This window comes from Capricornis sumatraensis, chromosome 22, assembly GCF_032405125.1.
Source record: "Capricornis sumatraensis isolate serow.1 chromosome 22, serow.2, whole genome shotgun sequence".
Lineage (NCBI taxonomy): Eukaryota > Metazoa > Chordata > Mammalia > Artiodactyla > Bovidae > Capricornis > Capricornis sumatraensis.
The window spans coordinates 29,812,919-29,839,239 of NC_091090.1; the positions used below are offsets into that span (position 1 = coordinate 29,812,919).

General features: G+C 43.6%; 1 protein-coding gene across 1 annotated transcript; it reads right to left on the bottom strand.

Moving 5' to 3' along the window:
• Positions 1-1,923: 1,923 nt before the first annotated feature.
• Positions 1,924-19,345, bottom strand: GCM1 (glial cells missing transcription factor 1). The gene is made up of 5 exons (XM_068961094.1): positions 19,274-19,345; positions 7,644-7,896; positions 6,482-6,594; positions 4,768-4,896; positions 1,924-2,658 (listed from the first exon to the last, which is right to left on the bottom strand). The coding sequence occupies exons 1-5, from the start codon at positions 19,343-19,345 to the stop codon at positions 1,924-1,926; spliced, it is 1,302 nt and encodes a 433-aa protein (XP_068817195.1).
• Between the last annotated feature and the right edge of the window lie 6,976 nt (positions 19,346-26,321).

The window sequence follows — 26,321 nt, forward strand, 5'->3', positions numbered from 1 at the left end:
TGCCTTAAGAAGGACACTAGGAGTCCAATTTTGTATCACGTGCATTTGTTACTATTCAAATAGAAAAGAGCATTTATTTTGAAAATATTCGCTGATTGCATGGTTCTTTCCTGATTTTATGTCTGGGCGCACCTTTATTGTAAAGTACTTCAGCAAAAAAACGAACTGGCATTCAAATAAACTGCCTGACCGTGGCCATGTTAATTATACAAGGACTCTTCTAAGCCAACATTTTCAAGCACATATTTGGAAACTGTGCTGTCCAACACTGTAAAAATAAAGACAAGTGGGACAAAAGTGGAGCCCTCGTGGAAGGGGAAGACAGGGAGGAGAGGAGGAAGGAAAGGGGACTGTCTGGTGCCCCTGGAATGTCTCTTCATGCAGCCGTTTAATTTTGCTGCTCTTTGTCTTTAGGAAATAGGGTTGGGTCTTATCCCTTGTCTTGATGAGTCTTAAAAATCAACTAGGGGACACATCTTATAAACCAATTCTGTATGTTTCATACTAGACAAAGTGCTAACTATTTCATCTTTCTGCTCCTCTGAAGCTCTTTCACTCTCTCTGGTCCTTCGTTCCATTTCCAAGAAGGCTTAGCTGAGATCCTGGGTAGCTGGCTTTTCATATCTGCTTGGTTTGAGGTCATTTAAAGGACATTGAAAATGGAACAGATAATGCAGCTTAGGTGCTGAGATTCCCAAATATTGTGGGGGAAAAAGGAGCAGAGGAAATAGCCTGCCACAGGTTGGACAAGTTTTCAATCCTCACTGTGGAGCACTCTAGTACTCCTGAGGACTCCCCTAATACTCTAGTACTCCTGAAGACTACTCTAGTACTCCTGAGGACTCCCTTAGTACCCCAGTGCTCTTGAGGACTGCCTTAGTACTCTAGTACCCCTGAAGACTTCTCTAATACTCCTATTAGAGCGGAGGAGGACAGGCCAAGATTTTACTCACAGTAAGAAAGAAGTCTTGCCTTCTGCTTGCCATCATGATTCTGACTTATCTGCGGTTGGTTGCCTTTTGAAAACTACTTCCTACAGAAATTCTTTCAGCTATCCCCTCCAGTTTTTTAAATGGCTATAAAAGATTTCAGCCATTTTTCTCCCCCAGTTTTATTGAGACATAATTTTATTGATATAATTGACAAATAACATTGTATAAGTTTAAAGTGTACACCATAATGCCCTGATACATGCATATGCTGCAAAGTGTTAACCACATTAAGAGTGGTTAATAGTCGTCACCAGACAGTTGTATTTTTTTTTTCCCTTGCGATACTTTTTAAGCTCTATTCTCTTAACTTTCAAATATATGGTACAGTCTTGTTAACTATGGTACAGACTTGTTAACAGTCATGTTGTACCTCACATCTCCAGAACTTATTTATATTAAAACTGGAAGTTTCTCCCTCTTGATCACTTTCACCCACTTTTCCCACCCCTCACCCGCTGCCTCTGAAAATCACAAATCTGATCTCTGTTTCTTATAAATTTGGGTTTTTTAATATTCCATATGTAAGCGAGATCATACAATATTTGTCTTTCTCTTTCTGGCTTAGCATAATGCCCTCAAGGTCCATCCATATTGTTGCAAATGACTTGATTTCCTTTTTACAGCTCAATGGAATATATATATATATATATATATTTGTATATATATACACGCCCCACATTTTCTTTACCCATGCACCTGCTTGGGTTGCTTCCATGTCTTGGCTACTGTAACTGAGGCTGCAGTGAGTGCGGTGGTGCAGATGTCTCTTCAGGACAGTGATTTGGTTTCATCCTGTTATTCATCTAGGAGTGGGATTACTGGATCATCTGGTATAGTTCTACTTTTAATCTTTTGAGGAAGCTCCATACTGTTTTCCACAGTGGCTGCAAATGACACTCCCGCCAGCAGTGCACAAGGGCTCTGATTTGGATCATCTTAAAGGACAGAGATTTAGAAGCATCTCATTGTTGCAGTGATCCAAACCCAGGCACCCCATTTCTTCATCAAAATCCCATTTGTTGCTCTTGCCAGGCAGGGCATATTGATGATAAGGCTGAGAGGTATGGCTGAGGAGAAGGGGGTCTTCCTGCGGTGAATGGCATGTGGTGGGAGGGTGGTAGCTGTTAAAATCCACAGGCACCTTCTCTTCATAAAGTTCACCCCCTTGATTTGGCCATATGGGTGGATAGCTGGATTTGACTGCTGGTGGTTCCACTGGAACAGGCTGGTGGAAGGGTTCTGAAGAGCTCTGGGAAGGGGAGAAGTCATAGGGCCAGCTGGTCAGAGGAAATGGGTAACTGGGACAACTGTTGTCATTCAGAGGACTTCGTCCCAAAGCCACATTCTTATTCCACGCCTGCAGATCACTGTAATCAGAGAAGACTCCAGAGATGGAGGGCTGGAGCAGGTCTCCACTGCTGGAGACCCGACTGTGGGACAAATCCCATTTGTCGTAGAGCTGAGGGGGGCCCAGGGTGGGAGTGAGGTTTGCCAGCTCAGAGGTACCCCCCAAACCATAGCTCTCGGGGAAGGATGAGCCATCATTCCATGCCTTCTGCTGGGGAGTGTAACCTATCACATGTCCGCTGTAACTAGGAGGCAGTTGGACAGCTTCCTGGAAAGACCAAGTTAAATTTTCCCAACTCTGTGTTTCACCTGGAAGAGGCTGGAAAGACAAAAGCTCGTGTTAATAAGTTAAACTCACCCTACTGCCCCAGGCACCCATGAGTGACCCTGCACAAGTAAGTGCTCTGTGCATTTTCCTCATTCCCTACATACTCGAAGCACAAACATACACAGGGCTTTGCACAAGCACATGAGGCCTGCAAGAACTCAAGGCTGCTGCCATTTCAATGCGCGATCTGACCAACCAGGAAGGGCCGCATGGGCCTTCTTTTACTCAGACGGGAGAATGTTTAGAACATTCCACCTCAAATGCAAATCTGAAACCCTGACTGCCTCTGTGAGAAACTTGTAAGGGGCTATCTAAGACAAATCAAACCACAGCTTCAGAGTTTTACATTATCCTCAGGGGAATCTCAACTTCCTCCTTGACTTCTCTACTTTTTAGTGGATTCCAAGAGTCTATTTTTTTTTCCTCAAGAAACTCCGAGCTCACTTTGTTGAATCACAGACCTCTGGCATATGACGTCGTCAACTTCTTTTCCTAAATGGAGAAGGTATATCATTCTCCAGTTAATCACAAGAAAAGAATCTGCTTAAGGACTCAGTTATCTTCTTGTTTATGTAAAACTATTGCCTAATAGGGCTTTCCTGGTGGCTCAGTGGTAAAGAATCTGCCTGCCAATGCAGGAGATGCAAGTTTGACCCCTGGGTTGAGAAGATCTCCTGAGAAAGAAATGCCAACCCACTCCAGTAGTCTTGCCTGGAAAATCCTATAGACAGAGGAGCCTGGCAGGCTACAGTCCATGGGGTCACAAAAGAGTCAGACACGACTTAGCAACTACACAACCACAACAACTGAGGAATAAGAGGATGGAGTTGGAAAGACTGACCAGGAAGGGTGAGTGAGAAGGAAGCCCCTGCAACTTCTGCCAGGGTTGGTAGGTGGGATTCAGGGGCTCCTATTTCCCTGAAATTATGACTCAAATTATGACTTTTTCCCCTTAAGGAACATTAGAACCTCCAAGGATGGACTGGCTCAATTTCTGTGCTCCTGAAACATGGACCATAGACCAGCAGAAAAAGTATGCTGCATGCTTGTTCAGTCACTTCAGTCGTGTCCAGCTGTTTGTGACCTTATGGACTCTAGCCCACCAGGCTCCTCTGTTCATGGGATTCTCCAAGCAAGAATACTGGAATGAGTTGCCATGCCCTCCTCCAAGGGATCTTCCCCACCCAGGGATTGAATCTGCATCTCCTGCATTGGCAGAAGGGTTCTTTACCACTAGCAGCACCTGGGAAGCCTAGGAAAAAGTATAGGAATTAGTAAAACACTATTAAGGAGACAAACCCTACCTACAGTATGACACCCAGAAAGCCGTGAACATCACAGCGCTGTTTGACTGTGGGGAGAAGTGGGCACCCCTACATCCCCAGATGACCACTGTTTTCAAAAACTGCCTGGTTATTTCATCTTGGTGAAGTGCACTAAGGAAATCATCGGCTTCGGGGGAGAGTAAAGAAGTATGAGGCTCAGATTTTATGCAGATCATTTCTTTTTGGTTCTAGCAGAAATATAGAGAGTGCCAAACATAGGTTAAGTACTAATTCAGGTCTCTTTTTAACTACAGTAGGGAAGACGATTCCGAAATTATATAGACTTTATGGTTGAGAGCATACTACAAAGATGGTAGACATTAAGAGGAAAAGTATTCATATTTACATATTCAGTTTCTTTGCCAGATGCTAGCTCATAGGTGAGCCTGAAGATATATGATTTGGGGCTCTCCTTTGAAGGTTCAAAGACCTGCTAAGAGCATGCTTAATCCCTCACAGATAAATTCTGCCTAGGAATTTGTCCTCAGTCGTGTCTGACTTGCAACCCCATGGACTGCACCTTCTAGGCTCTTCTGTCCATGGAATTTTCCAGGTAGGCATATTGGAGTGGGTTGCCATTTCCTATTCCAGGGGATCTTCCTGACCCAGGGGTAGAACCCGTATCTCTTGGGTCTCCTGTATTAGCAGACGGATTCTTTACCGCTAGGGGCATGTGTGAAGCCCTCATTTGTAGGTGATGACAGGGAAACCTAAGGCTGCCACCACAGGGATGGCAAGTCCCTACATATTCAGAAGATGCATGGAGCAAGGTTACCTTTATCTCTGGGCTCTGTTTCAGCTTCGAGGAGACTGAGGAAGACGCCGAGTGTGTTTTCTTCACTGCTCTTCTGGCCTCAGCTTCCAATTTGGTTTCTGGCTTTGGATGGTCATGCTCTCCCTTTGACTTAAAGGAGAAGAAGCAGTGAGATAAACAACTAGATGTACTTCATGGTATCTAAAGTCTTATCCTGTTCTCTGCTGTCAGACTGGGTGCTGTTGCAGTTGACTGTTGCCACAAGATCAGAGCAACCTTTTAAGATCCTCCCAGGGTTGGATAGCATCACCGATTCAACGGACATGAGGTTGAGCAAACTCCGGGAGACAGTGAGGGACAGGGAAGCCTGGCATACTGCAGTCCATGGGATTGAAAAGAGTCGGACACAACTTGGTGACTGAACAAGAAGCCCACCCACCGGCCAGTCTTTGCTGATGGCACGCCTTCTTTGCACAGTGCTTCTCCCCAGCCCTGCCACGTCACACCCATAGTGATAATGAGTAACACTGATTACACATATCCTTGAATCTTCAGCGCAATGCTGTGAGGGCCACACCATTACCATCATCCCCAGCTTACAGAGTAGGAGGAGATAGAGGCATGGAAACCTCCTCTAGTAAAGTGGGGGAACTGGGATCCAGAGTGTGCCAGAGCCAGCCAGGTGGAGAGTCAACTGTTGGCCATTCAGGTATTTTGTGAGCTGGTTGTTAAAAATGTTTTGACACTTTGCTGTACATCTGAAATTAACACAACACTGTAAATCAACTATGGGTGTGCGTGCATGCTCAGTCATGTCCGACTGTTTGTGACCCCATGGACTACTAGGTTTCTCTGTCTGTGGGATTTTCTAAGCAAGAATACTGGAGTGGGTTGCCATTTCCTCCTCCAGGGATCAAACCCGTGTCTCTTGTGTCTCCTGCATTGACAAGCAGCTTCTCTAACACTAGCGCCACCTGGGAAGCCCCCCTAAATCAACTATACTTCAATAGAATTAAAAATTTTTTTAATATATTTGTTGGAGATACTGAATGAACAAAGAGGAAAGCAAGGAAAGAAAATTTCAGGTCGTCTTACACAGTTCTACTGAAGAGCTCTTTCCAGAGAATTTCTGTCAAGCTTAATATCTTCATTCTCTATTACCTTCAATATTAATTTCTGATATGCTTTTGCCATGAAACCCTGTATTCAACCTTATGATCATGTAAGTATTATGAAAAAAATGCATACTAAAATAATTAACTTAAAGAAAATCAACTTGAAATCACCCATGATGAGAATAGTTATATTCCAGAAGTTGGCAAACCCTATACATTCAGAGCATTTTCTTTTCAGAGGCAGGTTTAGCAAGGACTCAGATCCAAACAGTCCAGCTCTCAGAGTCTACCACCTCCCTGGAGAGAACCCCTTAATACCACATTTTACCAAAAACTAGGGCTTAGGGGAGTAAAGCAATGTGTGTTTACAGAGCTGGGTCTGCGGAAGGCCAGTGCACGGGGGCTCATGTTGCCGACAGCGGTCGCCCCCTTGGAACCTGGGCTCCACCCTTGGCTCCTCTCTCGAGGTTCGGGGTACAGACATTCACTTGCCCAGAGGGTTCCCCCAGGGAGGGTGCAGACTCCCCTCCACCTGTGCCTCTCCCGGAGGCAAGTCTCTCTCGTGCTCTGTGAACAGTTCCTGAAGTAAAGAGAAATGGAATCTCTAACGTAAACCCAACCTGGAAAAATATGAAGCGTCCGTCGTGCCTCCAGAAGTTGGTGACGGGAAAGCCCCCGTGGCCCCGGCAGGGAATGAGCTTCAGGGGCCCGTCGCAGTTGGGACAGCGTTTCCCTACAAAAGAGCAGAGGAAGGTGACCACGCCCGGCAGAGCCCGGCCAGCGGATCCCTGAGTCTGTGCAGCTCTGTCTGTGTCAGACTTGACTCCTGCACAGCAGAGAGTCCACCTGGGCACAGTGTTACAGACTTTCACCCACTGGGCATGACTCCTGGGCCTAGGAGACCAGACCACTCAAGCAGCCCAGGTCACTCTCACAGGCGGTAGAGGAAGCAGTTACTCAGTGGAATATTTTACAGGTTGGGGTGGGCAGGGGGTGGGAGCTCTTTTAAGCAAAAAAAAAAAAAAAAAAAGAATCCCTCTCTCCTTATTTACTACTTCAAATTCTTTGTAAAGAGGAAAAAAATCCTTTCACTTCACAATTTGAACTAAGGGTCAAGGAGCAAAACCACACAACAGAGAGAATGCAGCTACTAAATTTCCACTAACGTGTAAATGACTGATACCGCCCTGCCCTGAGAGCAAGTATGGAAAACAAAGGACAAGGAAAGAACATGAAGTAACTTGAGGTCTGAAGTGGGCAATGCACAGCGAATGGTGAATGCATCTATTTCACAATCTGATGAATATGATAAAAAAAAAAAGCGAAAAAGAATTAGCATGTGATGATGGCCTGAACCTAAATGGCATGGAATTGAGTCTAACCTCAGATTTAGTCCCGGGTCCCCCTTCGGATCAAAGCACTCACTGAGATCATTTGGGGGACCCCATTCCCGAAGGTGTAGGGTGGCAAGCCTGATGCACAACTTTCTCTTACACTATTCATATATGTGACTGCGCTGATGAGTTAATGCTTGTCCCCTGAGTGATGCATCCTCCTTTTAATAGAGGCCCCGAATCAGATCTTAACCCTAGGGAGCAGTGTTAGCGGTGGGTGCAGCGGGCACGGCAGATCTATGGGAATACAGGGGCCCAGGGGGCTGGCTGGCTCGCCTTAGAATGATCTCTAGAAACGGCCTTGGTCTCCTCCACCCTCCAGCACAAAGGCTGGGCCCCTGGGAGGAGCAAGAACTTTAAGGCCCCTCAGGGCGGGAGCGTCACTCACTCTGCTGCTTCTGCCGGGCCTTGTCGCAGATGGCTGGCCTCAGGTAGACCTTGCGGCCCTCGGCGACAGAGCAGTCGCGTCCGCACACCACCACGCCCAGGCAGGACTTCTTGAGGATGCGGGAGTTGTGGTTGTTGGTGTTGCGCATGGCCCAGCTGCTCAGGTGGCGCTGTGCGTTCCTGTCGTCGGAGCTGTAGATGTGTTTCTCGTAGGCGTCGGGCCACTCCTGGAACCAGTCCGTCTTTTTCACGTTCTGATGAAAACACAAAGGAGATGATTATAGTTCCAGCTGAAGTCACCACTGGGCATAAAGGTGGCCTGGTGCACAGCTCTTCTGGGCGCTGTATCTCTGGCAAAAACCAAGCTGGATCTTACCACATGGTCTGAGCGTGCACAGCCTGGCTGCGGCCACGTGACCACTGGGTCCATCCCACATCTGCCCCCTGGACCAGAATGGCTTATGATGCAGCCCTCTGCGTGACTGATGCTCCTCTAGCCTTTGGTGATGAGAGTGAGGACCACTGCTCACTGAGAATGTTGGAGGGTGAAGCAACACGATGGTACTCTTGCACAGTGGCTATGGACGGCACTGGGACAGGGCAGTGAGATAGTGTCACGCTCCCCGTGGTGGTTAGCTTGTTGAGAAAGTGGAGGGTTTAATGCAAAACCACCTGAGAATCGCGGTGGAAGGCTGGAGAGCCACTTCCCCCTCTGTGGAAACTCTCTCCCCTTTGCTCTACTCTCATGTTCATGCGCCTCAAACAGGGTGGAGGAGTAAGGACAAGTTGAGCTCGATTGAAAACTTTCATGTTCCTGCCCGGGACTGACACAGTTCCCTGCGCATGGTACCTAACTAAACAAAACTCTCCTCTTTAAGTGGGCAGGGGCACAGGACACTCAATCCTCATAGCATAAGTTATTTGACTTCCTTTGCCTCTGTTTCTATATCTACATAATAGAAATAACCAGACCTACCTACCTCGAGTGGGTCTGAGAGTTACACAGGATAACATATAAAAAGTACTGAGCGCATCACCTGGCAGGCAGGGAGCTCTGGCTGAATGTTAGTGAAGTTATGGCTCATGGCCACGTTTGGCCAGTTCTTAGAGTGAGAATCATTAGCAATCTCAGTGGTCAAACTTAAGCAGTGCCCATTCTTACAGCTTCCAGAGACTTGGTATAAGAAACATTTTTCAACAAGAAGCTTCTGGAAGGTTAGGGTTTAGATTCTAGAAGCTCCAAAAGGGTGCTTCTCCTTTGCTCCTCACGCAAGAAAACACAGCATAGAATATGAGAAAGGAAAAATAAAACGTTTGAGGAGGAAAAGCAAGCATCAGGATGGAAGGGAAGTTCCAGGAGGTCGTGTCTCTCCAAGTTGGAGTTGAAGTGTAGAAGACGCCAAAGAACTTTGTAACATGGGATTCTGGGTAGGCAACTGTCTCTGAAGACTCATTTTGTTCTTCTCTTAAATGGGGATATTGATAAAACACTCTTCACAAAAGTACTGGGAAGAGCAGATGTGTTGTAAACTGTAAGGTTTATATTGTTAATGATAGTTGTCATTTGTATGGAATTTCGTGGAGATTGAAATGGGTCTAAGGAAATAAAAATGAGAGGTTTTATGTACATGAGAGGTAGTACTAATTAATAGTGAAGAGCTAGGGTCTGCAAGCTAGGACCATGGGCCAAATCCAGTCCAATGCCTGTTTTTTTAAAAAATATATTTATTTATTGGACTGTGTCAGGTCTTAGTTTCGACATGTGAACTCTTAGTTGCAGTATGTGGGATCTAGTTTCCTGACCAGGGATTGAACCCAGGCTCCCTGCTTTGGGAGCAGAGTCTTAGCCACTGGACCACCAGGAAGTCCCCAATGCCTGTTTTTGTAAATAAAGTTTTATTGGAACCCAGCCATGTTCATTCATATGTGTGGTCTGTGAAGACATTTATACACCATGACAGAGTCCAGTAGGTGCACTCAAGACTGTATGGCCCACAAAACCTAAAATATTTACTATTTGGCCCTTCACAGAGAGCTTGTCAGCTGCTAGTAGGAGCACAACTTGTGGAGGCCAGGGTGTGGGCCTTACCCTGAGAGGGTTCCTTCCCGCTCAGGGCTCCTCTTTCTGCTCTGTGAGATGGGGGCCATGGGAGTACCTGCCCGACAGGGATGTTTGAAGACTGAACGGGTTAACATACACAAAACATTCAAAACAGTGCTTGCTACTCACAGCAGCCAAGACATGGAAGCAACCTAAGTGTCCATTGACAGATGAACGGATAAAGAAGTTGTAGTACATACATATCATGGAATATTCAGCCAGGAAAAGGAATGAAATAACACCATTTACAGCAGCATGGATCGACCTAGAGGTGACCATACTAAGTTGAAGCAAGTTAAAAAAAAGACAAATATCATATTGCTTATATGTAAAATCTAAAAAAAAACAAGATACAGGGAATTGCCTTGTGGTCCAGTGGTTAGGACTTAGTGCTTTCACAGCCGAGGGCCTGGGCTCATTCCTTGGTCAAGAAATTAGGATCCTGCAAGTTGTGTGTAGCAGGGGGGAAAAAAAGGAAAAAAAAATGATACAAATGAATTTATCTACAAAATGAAAATAAACTCACAGACATAGAAAACAAACTTATGGTTACCAAAGAGGAAAGCAGAGAGGGCTAAATTAGGAGTTTGGAGTTAGCAGATGCAAACTACTATATATGTAAAATAAATTAAAAAAAAAAAAAGGTCCTACTGTATAGCACAGGGAACTCTATTTGATTTCCTGTAATAAACTGTAATGGAAAGGAATATGGAAAAGAATATACATTGATAAATGTGTAACTGAATCACTTTGCTGTATACCAGAAACTAAAGCAGCATGGCAAATCTACTATACATCAATAAAAAATAAAGCCAGTGCCTGGCACACAGCAAGTTCCACATCAGTGTTAGCTGTTAGTCTTCTGAACTTGGGCAACACACACCAGCCGTTGGGTGTGAGGGCCAGCAGCTTTCAGGAGATGACCCCCAGAGAAGTCACTTGACACTTTAAACCTTGTTTAGACAAATGTAAGACAGGAGTCCAGGCCCCTCTAAAACCAAAGTTTCATTGGCACAGCTCCTGGTTTTGAGCTTCTGTCTCAGAACAGTGACAACAATAGCTCCATTGTGCCGTCCAGTGGTGAGGAAAGGGGACACTGCTCCAGAAGGGCAGGGGAAAGGGGGTGGTGTCTCGGGGTGGGGGGTCCCCTCTGCTCCAAAGGCGACTGCTTCTAGTTTCTAGGAAAGAGGCAGCCGGGCCAAGATGCTGAGTGAGCTGTATTCTCCAGTTCTCTCCCCAACTTCTCTGGTAATTGAGTGGTATTAATTCAACACACAGCCTCGGGCAGCCCCCGGAAGTGGCCCCCTCTTCCCCTCTCTGTCTCCTGGTTCCTCCACCCACCTTCTCTTCTCTTCCTTCTGATCCAAAGCTCTAAACAGTGCTCTCTTCTGCCACAGACATGCCGCCAAAAGCATAATATTTTATCTTCTGAAGCAATAACAAGGTAGGTTAAAACGTTAAAATGTGGACCTTTAACAATCTGGGCTGCAGAAATCTACCAGTGGATTTGAATTATTCCAGTACAAAGCACAGGTGTCAGGGCAGCAGAGACAAGAACAAGGTGGTCTTGAAGGAAAGCTGAGATTTCCGTGTTTTAAAGGTGTGGGATGGGACCTCCCTGGTGGTCCACTGACTAAGACACCAGGCTCTCACTGCAAGGGGTCTAGATTCGAACCCCAGTTGGGGAACTCGATCCTACATACTGCAACTAAGAGATCCCATGCTGCAATGAAGATGCAACTAAAGACCCAGTGCAGCCAAGTAAATACATCATTTTTTTTTAATAAATAAAGGTGAGGGGCCCCTTCAGTCTGGTCAATGGCGTAGACCCCACAAACCAGAAGGAACCTACAGTGTTTGTGAGAGCAATTCAAATATTCCAATTAAAGCAAGGACTCCCTGCCAGTGGAGCAAGAAATGCTCTGGACTGTCTTTTCTTTCTCTCTTAGTTTAATGCATGTTTTCTCTTCCCTATGAGTTTTCCTCTTTGATGAGTTATTTAGAAATATATTGTTTAGTTTCCGTGTATTTACAGAATTTACTGTTGTCTTCTGTTATTAATGCCTAGTTTGGATCCACTGTAGTTGAACACACTCTGTGTTTTTGATTATTTTAATATTGTTGAGGTTCATTCTAAAGCCCACATAGTTTGTTCTGCATTCCACGGTATGTTACGCTTTTTTTCCCATCAGCTTCTCCACCACTACCTTAGTTTTCCAATTCCATTAATAAGCCAGTAATAAGTCTGACAACGTACAACCTCAAGAAAATTACCAGGAGCAAGAATATTTACATCAAGGTATTTTCTTGGCCATTTACATATGACCAATCTTGTGACTTGGACTTTTGTAGGATTTCTGACATTTTTTGACATTGCAAATACGAGAAAACCTAGATTCCAGTGATGCAAAGGAATCCAGGTATCGAATGATAGGGAACTCTGAAAATCTACTAAAATTTAAGGCACTAGAGCATAGCTTTTAAAAGGAAGAACGATTATTTCTTTATCTTGTTTAACAATTCCTCACAAAACATTTCCCTCTTTTCAGATCTTCTGTTTATTTTTATTTCTAAATTTTCATGAGTAACTCTTTGTTTTTCCTCTTGGTTAAGAAGTTTATAAGTTAAAGGGAATATTCTTAAGGTTTCCAACATATAAATATAACAAATTTATATTGTATTATATCGTGGGTAATATCGTTGGTAGTTTAATGAATATTTCTGTGACTTCGCTATGTAATTTTTGTCCCTAAGAGACTTAGTCTTCTAAGTCGCTCAAAACCTTTGAAGTCATGCAATGATAGCACCTTTCATTCCTCCCTCATTCTCATTTATTTAACTACTTGAAGTTTTAATGGGTATCTTAAGAAATATACACTGTTACATAAAACTAATGAACTAAAATCAAAATTCTGAAATGAGATATCAAAAATATTGATATTAGCATGCTATTATATTAAAAATGATTTTCCCTTGGGATATAATCCACTCTAGTGTAAAACAATTATCTGCTAGGTTTTCTTTAATAAGAATAACTTATAAATTCCTCAGAAATAAATGTTTCCAAATAAAACAGGGTTAGCAAACAGATACATGTTTAAACAAATCAGAGAGGGAAAAATTAGATATTACTTATGGAGCACAGAAAAAAAAAATTTATCCAGCATTTTGATTTATCTTCAACTTTTCGGGAACTTACCTATCTGAACCAACTGGAAACCCAACTCCAAATGTTTTCAAAGAGAGAAATTCAATTCGACTAAATGCTTTTGAGTTAACTTAAGCATTACTGCCTTTGGGTAATCTTGCAATTTCCTGCCTTTATTAAAGGTCAAGATGCAGGTCAAAAGTTCTATATTTGCTCGGACAACACTAAGGTGGGACAGAGTGCCCCAGCTTTCAAATTATATCACCCCCTACCTTTTCTTTTCTTCCTTTCCTTCCCAATTCCACCTGGCTAAGCAAGGGACCTCCTGGTAGGCACCCAGTGAGAGTCTCTGCTACCATCTCCACCACCCCAGAAGCAGAGGGCAGCAGAAGAATTCTGGCTCCCAAAGTGGGGGGATCCAATGACCATATAGGGTCCATATAGCTGGAGATGTCCCAGGGAGTTCAAATGACATTGAGAGCAAGGAGAATGCCAGGCAAAGAGGACAAAGTCACGAGTGTCCCTGTCAGACCAACAGCAAGGTGACCTGACCATCCAGTCAGATAATAATTCACCAGAAATGCAGACTCGTATTTACCCCTTAGCTCCCTAGCACCAAGACACATCTGATTACAACTAGCTTGTTCCAATTACATTTATCCACACAAATTCACAGAAGGAGCTCAGAGATTCACTTTTGCCTGTAAGACTGAGGCAAAGGATTATGCTTGTTAAAACCATGGTCCAGGAATGAACTCATCAGAGACATGGCCTCTTTGGGGTTGATTCTCCAGGCTTCAAGTGGCCCCGTATTTATGTTTAACCTATGTATAGTTTAAGATTTTCTCTACAAAAAGTATATTTAAACCTTGGAATTGTGTGAGTTAACAGCTCCGTGTGGCTTTGGTTGTGGGTTTAATCGGCAAACTGCTCAAGTTCAAGGAACAAAATGATTCGGGGTGTTTGTCTGCTGTGGGGCTATTGGACTAGCTTGTGCTTCTGCTCAGAGAATCTGGCAGGTGCAGGGAGATAGCAGCCGCTCCCGTCTCCCTGTTCAGTGAGTACTATTGAGAAGAAAAAGGAATTGGTTTTCTTCCCGATTTTCAACCAGAAAAAAAAAGAGATTTCTTTATCATTCAAGGCTCTCAAGTATTACAATCAATGTTAATGGGAAGCATCCTTATAATGAACCATCTATGTACATGCTAAGTCGCTTCAGTCGTGTCAGACTTTTTGTGACACTACGGACAGTAGCCCACCAGGCTTTTCTGTCCATAGGTTTCTCCAGGCAAGAATACTGGAGTGGGTTGCCATGCCCTCCTCCAGGAGATCTTCCCAACCCAGGGATCAAACCTGCGTCTCTTACACCTCCTGTAATTGGAAGGCAGGTTCTTTACCATGAGCACCACCTGGGAAGCCCAATGAACCATGTGGTGAGCATTTTTAACAGAGGTAAGACTAACCCAACCCAGACTTTTGCGGCTTGGATCAAGCAAACCTTACAGCAATTATATTTGAACTTCTAAAGTAGTTAAAGGGAATAGAAAAAGAAAGCAAAATTGGTCTATTACATTGGACTGGAATAAATAGGCATTTATCAATGATGGTTTTGAGTAAGTTAAGTGCCTGCAGTTCTGGGCTGACTCCGTGGAGGCTGGATAAAGTAGAAGTGGTATCAAATTAACTACAAGTTAGAGAAGTGATCAGAAATGAGTTCCAAGAAGATTTATAAAGACAAACATGCAGCTGAAAGAAGAGAGGAGGGCACATGAAACAATTCTGCCTCCAAACCACTTTTCAGGCCGCTTGTCTCCAAGATCTCCTTACTGAATGCCTGTGCATGGCTCCCCTGTAGGGAGCCTTTGAACTTCAAAGTGCTCTACTTTGCCTTGTTTGTCTTATCTTCATCTGACCTAATCCTCTCACCTTTTACAATATACTTGTCCAGAGAGAGCCCTTTTGCCAAATGCTCAGCCTTTATCCCCATGCCTGAAAGTAAGTGAAAGTGTTAGTCGCTCAGTCGGGTCAGACTCTTTACGATCCCTGTGGACTGTAGCTCGCCAGGCTCCTCTGTCCATGGGATTTCCCAGGCAAGAATACTGGAGTGGGTTGCCATTTCCTTCTCCAGGAGATCTTTCCAACCCTGGGATCAAACCTGAGTCTCCTTTATTGGAGGTAGATTCTTTACTGCCTGAGCCACCAGGGAAGCCAAAGCCTGCAGCATTCAGTATTCCCATCCAAGTACTAACCAGGCCTGACACTGCCTAGCTTCCGAGATCAGATGAGATGGGGGCACGTTCAGGGTAATACGGCCATAGACATTTCGGAGTCATGCTAAATTATATACGCCCTCCTTCAGTGCCTTTGGCATTTTTTTTATATGGCATTGATTCTCTGTTTGGACACTGATCTCGTTCCACTGGCCCAAGTCATCAGTCCTTCCATGAAAGTTAACATGGATTAACAGCCCCTGCATCCAGTGGTATCTGACACATCCCACTGACATCAAAAATCTCTGATGTCCTGATGAGGATGTCATTGTTCACTATTGCCAAAAATTAACTCATAGATCTTGATCTGTGATATAGAAAGGGCCTTTGGAGTTTCCAGGACCAGAAGATGCAATAAGCACTCAGGTAACCATCTTGAAACTTGAAGCAAGTCAGTGGATTAATAAGAAAGAAATTTATCTACAAGTTGCAGGAATTTGTAGGAACCGTGGCAAGAACATGCAAATATGAAAAATAAACTATAAATTCTTTGTGTGGAGGGGACAGAGAATGAAATTGGTGAAATGTATAACAGTAGTAAGCCAGTGCTTGCTATTATAGATGGAATTCTTTGAAACATATTTTTTTAACACTCAAACAGGTGGTCTGAGGACCACTCATTGCCTAAGGGGCTCCATGGAAAAACAGAGAGAGCTTTGTGGTCAAAAATAAGTTACGGCGACATTGCCAACCTAGCCTCCTCTTGGGAGAGCCATAACGCAGTAAGAAAGACACTATGTCTGCAGCAGAGAGATTGGCTTAGGAAATTCTCTAGTGGTTAAGACTCTGCATTTCCACTGCAGGGGGCATGCGTTCAAAACTAAGATTCCACATAGCATGGGAAAAAAAAAAGAAGAAATTGGCTTAACTTGGTTGAACTTAGTCCTTCTTTTCTTCCTCCACAACATCCATTAAAATTCCTTGTAACTTACACACTACAGAACACATTTTGAGAACACATCTGTTCTAAACAACTTAGAGATTCAAGCAAGGTGTATGAAGAATTACTACTTTACTTTTACAGAGGAGATAATGAAAACAAGAAAACAGATTTGTTTAGCGTCACCCAGATGATAAGCCATGGACCCACTCATTCATGAATTTTATACTCATCCCTTCTTGTTTAATAAGTGCCAGGCCCTGTGATTGGCACCCAGTCCCTGTCCTAGGGTGCAAGCCACCTTCTGAATCTCAAGTCACCAGATCCTTGATTGTTAGAACTAAAAGAGTCTGTAAGAGACTATTTAGTGCAACAACTTCATTATCAGAAGAGGAAAGGGGACCTCAGAAATGCTAAATCACTCCATTCTACAGGTAAAATCAACTCAAGTTCTACAGGTAAAAGGAGGCAAGACTGGAATTCAAAGCCTAGGCCTGGTTTCCTTGCCTTGTGCTTCTCATCGTACACTGCTCTGCCTTTAGAAACACTCTCAAAATATAAAATCTACTGTGCTTGGCTTCAACACCTTCTGTTTTTCACCTCAGCTGGGTCTTGATATGATTCCACAGCCCCATAAATCCAGATGAGGACTATGTCGACTCTGCTCAGAAAATGTGCGTGCGTGCTTAGTCGCTTCAGTCGCGTCTGACTCTTTGCAGCCCCATGGACTGTGGCCCACCAGACTCCTCTGTACATGGGATTCTCCAGGCAAGAATACCGGAGTGGGTTGCCATTTCCTTCTCTAAAACACTAAGGCACCATTTGCTCTTTTAATCATTTCCCTGGCACATTTAACAAACTAAAGGACACTTATCTATTTCCATGAGCAACCGAAGTTTTTCCACAAACTGAAAATGGTACATTTCCAGAATTGAATGTGGACTTTTCTTGTAAATGTCTCTGGTATCTGAGAAGGCTTAAGTTTTGGAAAATTCATGTTGGAACATGAACCTTTATGAACCCTGAGATCCCCTCCAGGGACATGGTTCTTTCTTTTGTCTATAGATTTGATGAATGATATGAATCCTCTGCCCTAGAAAAAATACATGTTACTACAGTGTTCTTAGACCCCATTAAAGGTCCCGCTCTAGGATGGGAATTTGCGAAATCATCTATATACCTGCTTCCTTCAACTCTTGTTTTTGAAGATGTCCAGTTTCTCTATTTGGGACCTGCAATCATGAATTAGGAATATGGGTCTCTGAGACAGGAATAATTAAAATTTATCTGAAAGTTTCCCCTAAAACAGCTACAACTATGGTAAACCAATTATAAGCAACTATAAACACAAACCCTTAAAGTAGATATTTGCATGATTTAGCTGTGGTATATTTAGCCATCCTTAAATGAGTGGCAAGTAGGGCATTCATTTAAGCACTTAGTGCTTCCTAGCTCTTCCAAAACCTATCAGGAGAGAATGGGGGAGGAGGTTCAAGGGAAAACATAAAGAGAAGCACTTCACTAGAGTGAAATTTAGAGTGATCTGGAAGCCTTCTTTAGAGTGAAATCTGGAATGAGTATAAATCAAAACTGTGGAAAAAAACAACAACAACTGTGGAATCTCCATTCCCTCTCCTCTGCTTGGGATAATTCGAATTTCTCATTCCCCAGAATCAGACCTTCCACTAGATGGTTCTGGCAGTCTCGTCTTAGCTTTCCCAGGCACCCTTCCCAATAACTTCCAGTGAAAACCTTCTTCACTGGAAGAAAGACCAAAACGTGGGGTCAGGGCAATCAGTTTTAAACAACGAATGTTGGAAATTCCCTGGTGGTCCAGTGGTTAAGACTCAATGCTTTCACTGCTGTGACCTGGGATTCAGTTTCCAGTTGGGGAACTAAGATCTCACAAGCCATGTGGCTCAGCAAAAAAAAAAAACAAAAAAAGAGATAAAATATAAAACAACTGTTTTCCACCAAATTAAGAGTTTAAAATGTCAATTGCCAGGTCTTCCCTGGTGGCACAGTAGACAGGAATCTGCCTGTCAATGGAGGGGACATGGGATCAATCCTTGGTCTGGGAAGATTCCACAGGCCGCAGAACAACTAAGCCTGTGTGCCGCAACTACCAAGCCTGTATACTGCAACTACTGAAGCCTGCGCGCTTAGAGCCGGTGCTCCACAAAAGAAGCCACTGTAATGAGAGGCCAGAGCCCTGCAATGAAACGTAGCCCCGGCTTGCAGTAACTAGAGAAAGTCCGCGCAAAGCAAGGTAGACCCAGTGCAGCCAAAAATAAACAGAATAAAAAAAAACTTTTAAAATGTCATTGCCAAAGATGAAGGCAAAGAAAACATGAAATGGAAGCCACTCTGTTAGCTGGAGAGTAGCCCCATGTGCGTGGACTGTGTAGTAGTCACAAAGGTTCTAGAAGAGAATTCTCACCGGGACATCCCAAAGACAGATTTAGGTTAAACCCATTACTACCAGCAAATAAGGTTGTATGGGAGCTCGTGTGTTACAGAGAGTCAATCTACAGACACGTTATCGTGGATTTCACTCTACTAGCTAGCCAGGCGGGTGGTATTGGAGCCAAAACAACTTTGAAAGACAGGGGAAGTAACACTTTCTTTGCTTCAGTCTGTAACCAGGGGAGTCTGGTCTGTGAGGGCCTGCTCAAATCATGGGTTTAGGAATCTCCTCTTAAAAGTCCTCAGTCAGAAGCTTCCCTGGTGACTCAGTGTGAAGAATCTGCCTGCCAGTGCAGGAGACAGGTTTCATCCCTGGTCCGGGACAATCCCACATGCCACAGGGCAGCGAAGCCTGTGCACCACAAGTATCAAGCCTGTGTACCACAGGTATCAAGCCTGTGCACCACAAGTATCAAGCCTGTGCACCACAAGTATCAAGCCTGTGCTCGAGAGCCTGGGAGCTGCACCTACTGAAGCCTGCACGCCTTATAGCCTGTGCTCCGCAACAAGAGAAGGCACCAAAATGAGACACCTGGGCACCGCAACTAGAGAAAAGCCCATGCATCAGCGAAGACCCAGCACAGCCAAAATAAATACATCAAAGTTATACGCATTGAAAAAGTCCTTGGTCGGATGTCCAACTGAAACTCTGTAGGAGGGGCATTTACTCAGCTGGGACCCTCATCAAGTTCCTTCCAGGTCTTAGCAAGTTACGTTCAAGGCTTCACGGCCAAATGCTGAACACAGCATGAGAACAAGTACATACCTGCGGCAGTTTCATGTCATTAATATCCCAGCTTAGTTCTTTGTCTGAAGAATCCGCATTCTCAGGTTCCATGATGAAGTCAGGTCACCCACAGGTTTCCGTCTATCCAGCTGCTCTAGAAGCACTTGAGAATTTTGCTCTCAAAGGCTCTTACAGTTGGATCAGTCCACCCAAGCAGTTTAGACCAGGAGACTACTTTCCAACACTAAAAAATAAATGACAGTGATACTGATCATTAGAGATAAAAATCAGTGCTCTTGGGTGGAGGGGGAGGGGAGGGAGGTTTAAGAGGGAGAGGACAGAGGTATACTTGTGGCTGATTCGCATTGTTGTATGGCTAAAACCAGGACAACTCTGTAAAACAGTTATCCTCCAGTTGAAAATGACTTTTAAGAAAAGGAATTCAGAAGAAAATATTAAAAATACCAGCGCTCGTCTGCCAGAAAAGACTGTTTCACTGATATTTTGGGAAGCGCCAACATACAAACAAAAACAAAGTGTAGGAGCGATTAGTGAGCCTGCTGGAATAAAGCTTGACCATGGGGAAGAACACCACTTTCACCCTCAGGTTTGGCTACCTTCCTGGTTGCTAGCCCCAAGTGCAAAGGCCTCTGTTAGTACCATGGTCACCTGTAGCCAATGGTTAGGACCTTTTCCTCCACCTACCGGGTTGGGGAGGGAGGGCTAACTGGCTTGGAGTTGTTTCCATGGATACACCTTCATAAATTAGCTACCCTGTGGGTGTGTTACAAGAGGGGAACATCACAGCCAGATGTGTCTAGAAGTCTTTTTAAAATTTAAATTCCCATTTAGATTAATAATCCAGCATATATTTTATATATTGGAGAAGGAAATGGCAACCCACTCCAGTACTCTTGCCTGGAGAATCCCATGGATGGAGGAGTCTGGTAGGCTAAAGTCCATGGGGTCACAAAGAGTCAGGCATGACTGAGCAACTTCACTCATATATTTTATATCTTCAAATATTCTCAAATGATTATCAGATTCCTCTAAAACCTTGGCACTACTGACATTGAAAACCTATTTGATAATCTTTGTTGTGGGGAAGGAAATGGCAACCCATTCCAGTGTTCTTGCCTAGAGAATCCCATGGACGGGGGAGCCTGGTGGGCTGCCGTCTATGGGATCGCACAGAGTCGGACACGACTGAAGCAACTTAGCAGCAGCAGCAGCAGTGGGGGTTGCATTGTAGGATATTTAACAGCATCCTTTGGTCTCTGCCCATTAGGTGTTAGCAGCAACCCACCCCTCCTTGTTGACCACCAACCGTATCTCCAGACATTGCCAAATGTCTCCCAGAGGGAAAAACTGAGGACTACGGCTCTAAAATAGTGTTTCTCACCTTTGTTTAATCCAAAGCACCCTTCAAGACTTTCTGACTTTAGCAATCTCACTCTTCCCTGCTCGCCACAAGAAAATTCTCTCTGATCTTACTTTTATTAAATTGTATTTTAGAAATAGTAGATATTAAAAAATGTTTGTGCAAACTGTATTCCATCCCCCCCACAAGAAATACTAGTTTCTAATTACAATTGGTTAAAGGGGACTTGTTGTTCGGTGGCTCAGTCGTGTCTAACTCTTTGCAACCCCTTGGACTGTAGCACACCAGGCTCCTCTGTCTTCCATCATCTCCCGAAGTTTGCTCAAATTCATATCTATAAAAGGAACTTACCCTCCCCTCCCCCAAAAAAAGTAAAAAGAAGGAAAGATATTTAAAGTGTTCAACTCTGAGGGGGGAAAAATCCCAATCATTTTGAGATGACATGTGCTTGCTAGTAGAATGTGAAGTAAGACATGTTTACATGTGTGACATTTCCATGCCTTGGTGCTCTAAAGCCATAATGATGTTACATAGAACCACTTAAGAGTCACTCAAACCACAAGTTAGTTCAATAGTCTCAATCTTACAGAGTCCCGTGTACTCTGTTCCTCAGTAATTTAGCTTTATGTAACCCTAATACTTGTCAGTCACTGAGATGTACTGAAGTAAAGTGCATAGATATAGATGACTGTTGACCTGAATGTGTAAATGAAGCTCTGGCCACTAAATAGCAAGTTAATAGGAGTCTTTTCCCTCCCTAACATACCTACCCACACTCACCTACAACCTAGTCATCCAAAAAGATGAAACTTCAGTACCCCCAATTCAAACACTGATGTGCAAGATTAAATATCCATTGAGTTTAAATCAAATTCTGTTTGGGAAAGAAACCCTAAGTTACAGAATAAATGATGCCACAGATTGACTTTAATTCAGACTTTAAAAAAAAGTATATTAGAATAACAAGATTCACATTTCAAAACAGTCGAAGATATTGCCTTAAGCCTAAGCAATGTCGGTATAATTCTTTTGTTTTTAAATTAAGGAAAAGGAAATAAAAAATCTTGTGCAGAAAAACTACCTTGCTTTTCTGATTTTTCCTGATATGAATTTTTGCCAAATGAACATGAACTTAATATTTCTCTGAGCGCTAAGGCTAAAACACAAGGAAGAAGAAAAGATGGTTTGCAGCCTTTGAAACATAAACAAGCAAATTCCGTTTTCCTCAGGATTAAAAACCATTTGTCCAGACTCTTTTTTGAAAGCCACTTGGGCCAAAGTGTGCTCATGTCTCACCATTTCCACAGAAGACCAAGCAGAACAAATGAAAACCCAGCAGAAATGCGGTGACCATTGTCACCGCCCTGACGTTTGTCTTTCCTTAGGGTTTCTGGCCTTGTTACATTTTTTTTTAATATATAAATTGACTTACAATATTAGATTAGCCTCAAGTGTAAAACACATTGTCATCACGAAAAGACAGGCTACTATCTGTTACCATACAATTTTTACAAAATTATTGACTATATGCTTAATGCTGTATATTATATCCCCATAATTTATTTATCTTCCAACTGAAACTTTGTAATGGTTTCCTCACCTCTGACTTCTGGAGATGGAGACAAAACTGCTTCAGAAAAATCTCCTCTCTGATTCAGGTCCCAGCAAGTTCTGGTCATTTTCTACGCAGAGACTGCTGTTCCCTAATCCAGGTCAAGGTACACTATGCTAATGAGCTCTGGCAATAATCCAATCAAAATCTAGATGCTCTCAGCTTGGGATAGGTAAGAGTGACCCGGGAGCCACTTACCCAGCCCAATTCTTCCCAGAATGCCAGCAATGTGATGAATATTCTATGGTACGCTTATGAACATTCCCCTTGTTCATGTCAAAAAAGGCGTTTTAACAGAAATGGACATTGCTAAGATTCTCATGAGGAAGTCCAGATGTTTTCTTTCTTGTAATTTCAAAGTTTGGGCCCAAGGCACACTGAGTAACGGTTGAATTCTAATTCTTTCACCATTTGCCTCAGCATGTGTACAGAAGAGAGAAGACAGACAGCCAGCAAGATATGTCATAGTGGTGGAATTCATTGGAATGGATGTTTAGCAGCTGAACAACAATGACAAGATGTTGGTTAGCCGACACCTCCCAAGCTACTAAAATCACTAAAATGCCATCCTGCCCCTGACAAGGATGGATGCCCCATGAATTCTGAGTGTTTTAATTGCAAAGAATAATATAAGCCTTCCTTCAAAAGTGTCCTAAGCAGTCAGGGTGCAGCCCACGTTGGTTCAGCTCACCTGCTGTGTTCCAAGCAGTCTGCTAGTCTCTGGAGATTTAAGGAAGCATTAAAGCCCCGAAGAAGTGTAGAAGTGGAAAAGATGAGGAGACACTGAGCTTAAGATGACATAATGCATGGAAAAGAAGTAGTCCGGAAGGATGTAGAGGGGAAGGTACTAAGCTGGAGGGAGGAGACTCAGGGGAATCTTCTTCCACCAACAGGATGCCTGATCAGCCTTCTGAAGGACAAACCATTTGAAGGTGTCAAGGAATAAGACTTAGCCCTAGATAGTGGCGACACCATGGGCAAAGGCAAAATGGTATGAGAAGTATGTGTGCTCAGCCTGCTGAGAAGTCAGTACCTGGAGGAGGGTCCAGGTCATTGGAGGAAGGAATCAGTAAGCTGGAAGGCAAGATGCTGGGGCAGCCTCACTGGCTGTGTTATGCCCTGGGAGACCTTCAGCAATGTTGGAAAGATGTTTCAGTTCATTAAGAAATTCCTCCCCATCTGGAGTTAAGACCCTGCATGGTTTTCTTGTATTTTATTTGGTTAATCTTGGTGTGCTCTTTGTAGACCCTCTTTGGTCAGGATCTTTCTCTGTCCCCCAAACAGCTGTAGCATGACAAAGCCTGGCATTGTGCCAGCTGGCCAAAGAGAAATGTCCTGGGGTCTAGCTCCAGAACCAGGAAGCAGGACAAACAGTGGACGTAGAGCTGAGAGGAAATGAGGTGATTGATAATTGCACATGCCATGATTGTCCCGTTGCTCAGGGTTCCTCGCTAGGGTGTCTTCTCCCCTCCATACAGATGCACCCCACCCAACCCTCAGGAGCTCCCCAAATGCCACCCGTTATGACACCTTCCCACAACAAATCTAGAACACAGGATTTCTCACTTCAGTGGTATCCCAGAACTCTTAACTGGGTTGTAAGCTGTCTTACCTCACTTTAAACCAGCACTTTTTCCCCTCAGTTACAAAATCATAATCTCTCTTTTCTCCTATTTTTTGACTGAGCTATGCAGCGTGGGGAATTTTAGTTTCCTGACCAAGGACTGAACTCATGCCCCTACAGTCGAAGCTCAGTGTCTTAGCCACTGGACCACCAGGGAAGTCCCAAATTGACAATCTTAAAAAAACAAAATCACCTCATGTTCTCAAGTTCCTAGAGACTCCCACAGGTTATATGTTGCCCATGTCCTTTCAGACTGTTGTTTTCCTACATACATCACCAAATGCAGGTCTTAACTTTGCACAATCGTAATACTACAGTACATATTGTTGCTTTAACTGTTCATGAGTGTTGGTTCTGGCTCCCCACTAAGCTGCTAACTCCCTCAAGGTGAAGCTGGTATCTTCTACTCTCTTCCTCTTTACAGAAAGATCTACTGGAATTCCAGCCTCAACAGCAGATCCATCCTTGTCCACAAAACCAGCCCTACTCTGACACAGGGTGAACTGAGTGAATCAAGGCGCTCCGTCTCCACACTCGGGTTGAGCACTGACCATATGTCCCAGATAAGTGATGACATTTCTGCTTTCTCAAGGCCATGCCCCACAGTCTTGCCCAAACTCTCCTAATTGGATCTCTGGCATTGTTATTAATAACAACAGTAATCATGACAGCTTTCCCTGACCAAACACTTACTATATATCAGGGGCCATGCTAAGCACTGGTCTTTAGAGCATCCCTGGGAGGCAGGTGTTATTCCGTAATCTTCACAGCTACCTCCTGAGATACAGTATCATTAAGTTATATTGCTAGGAGGAAACAGGCACAGAAATGTTAAGTATCTTAATCTTTATAAGATTGTTAAGTAACCAATCTCTTTGCATCAGCAAACTGACCCTGGTCACAGAAGAAATCAATCAGAGAAGAAGGACATTAAAAGGCATTCCCTTTCTGACAGAGTAAGCCTGTCTGACACCCCAGCCCCTCCTGGCATCAAGATTCCACAGCTTCTGGGGACTTCAATGATGGTCCAGTGGTTAAGACTCCATGTTTCCAAGGCAGGGGCTAAGGGTTCGATCCCTTGTAAGGGAACTCAGATCCTACATGCTCCATGGTGTGGCCAAAAAGTTTAAACTGTTAAAAAAAAAAAAAAAAGATTCCACTGCTTCCTTACCTCATCATTTTAAAGAACATTTCTTTCTTCCCTCAAGGCTGTTTATCAGAATTTTCTGTCCCTTCTGGCATGGGACCCAGTCTGACTTATGCAGTTCTTCCCTGGAATTTTCCAAATCAGAGGTGGATGTATTGTTTTTTTCATTTCAGATGCCAAATTGCAAGCCTGACCTCAGAGTTGCTGTGGCCACATTTGTGGCCATATGACAGGTCTGAGAGATGAAACAAACAAGGGAGCAAGAAGCAGAAGAGAGAGGCAGGCAAAGGAATAGGAGAGAGACCTGGACACAGACAAGCCTGAAGCCAGCTCCAGCCTCTCCTTCCCAATTATGTGATCCTCAAAGACTACCTACACTCTTTCCCCTTAGAGATGAATGGCTCCAACTTGCAATTATTAGAGACCTACTAACACATCTCCCATCTAAGTAACCCTGAACTTGGCCCAGACTTCAAAATAAACCATCTCCTTTTTATTTATGCTTCTAAAGGTGAGCACCAAAGGCACTTACCTGATACCCCTTAAAATCAGAAAATGCTTGGTAATGTCTCACCTGAGTCAACATACAGGACATAGAGAACAGCCATCATCCACCCAATGAGACACTTAGGTAACACACAAAACTTTCAAGCAGGTAACCGAGCGACCTCTCAGCGATCACTTTCTGTGCTGCGCAAAACAGAACTTGGGGTTTTTCCTTTAGGATTTCTCAACCTTTAAGCCATTTGTGATTCATGGACAATCTCCCAGTTCTGTCTAAGTACCTCAGTTCTAAAAAGAACCTGCATCAACTTAAAGCAGATTCTGAGCTGTATCTCTTCTGAGAAAGAAGAGGCTTAGCATTCTCTTTCCCATCTCTGGGCAGACAAGACAAACATGGTCAGCTGCTTAGAACCACAGTTGACTGTCTTGGTGCTTTTTGGAAAACATTATGAAATTTTTAAATATTTACTTAACTATGAGGCTTGAGAACTGTTTTGCCAATAGAAACAATAACTAACATATATATATCAAAATCACAAGCACAAACCCAATGTCAATCCCCTCCCAAATAGAAAAAAATCAAAACCAAACAAGCTCTCAAATTCATAGTGGTGGATTGTTTCCAATTGCCTATAAATATTTTGTTGTCTTTTGTCTCAAAGGCAAGAGAAGTGGATGCCCTACAGGTTGATAACAATGTGGGTAATGACAGGACTGAGAAAACTATTCTGTTTCGTCAACAATTTTGCAAATTAGGAAATGAACACCAACTTTTAAAAACTAATTTAAGAACCACAGATTAAACAAAGCAGGGACATG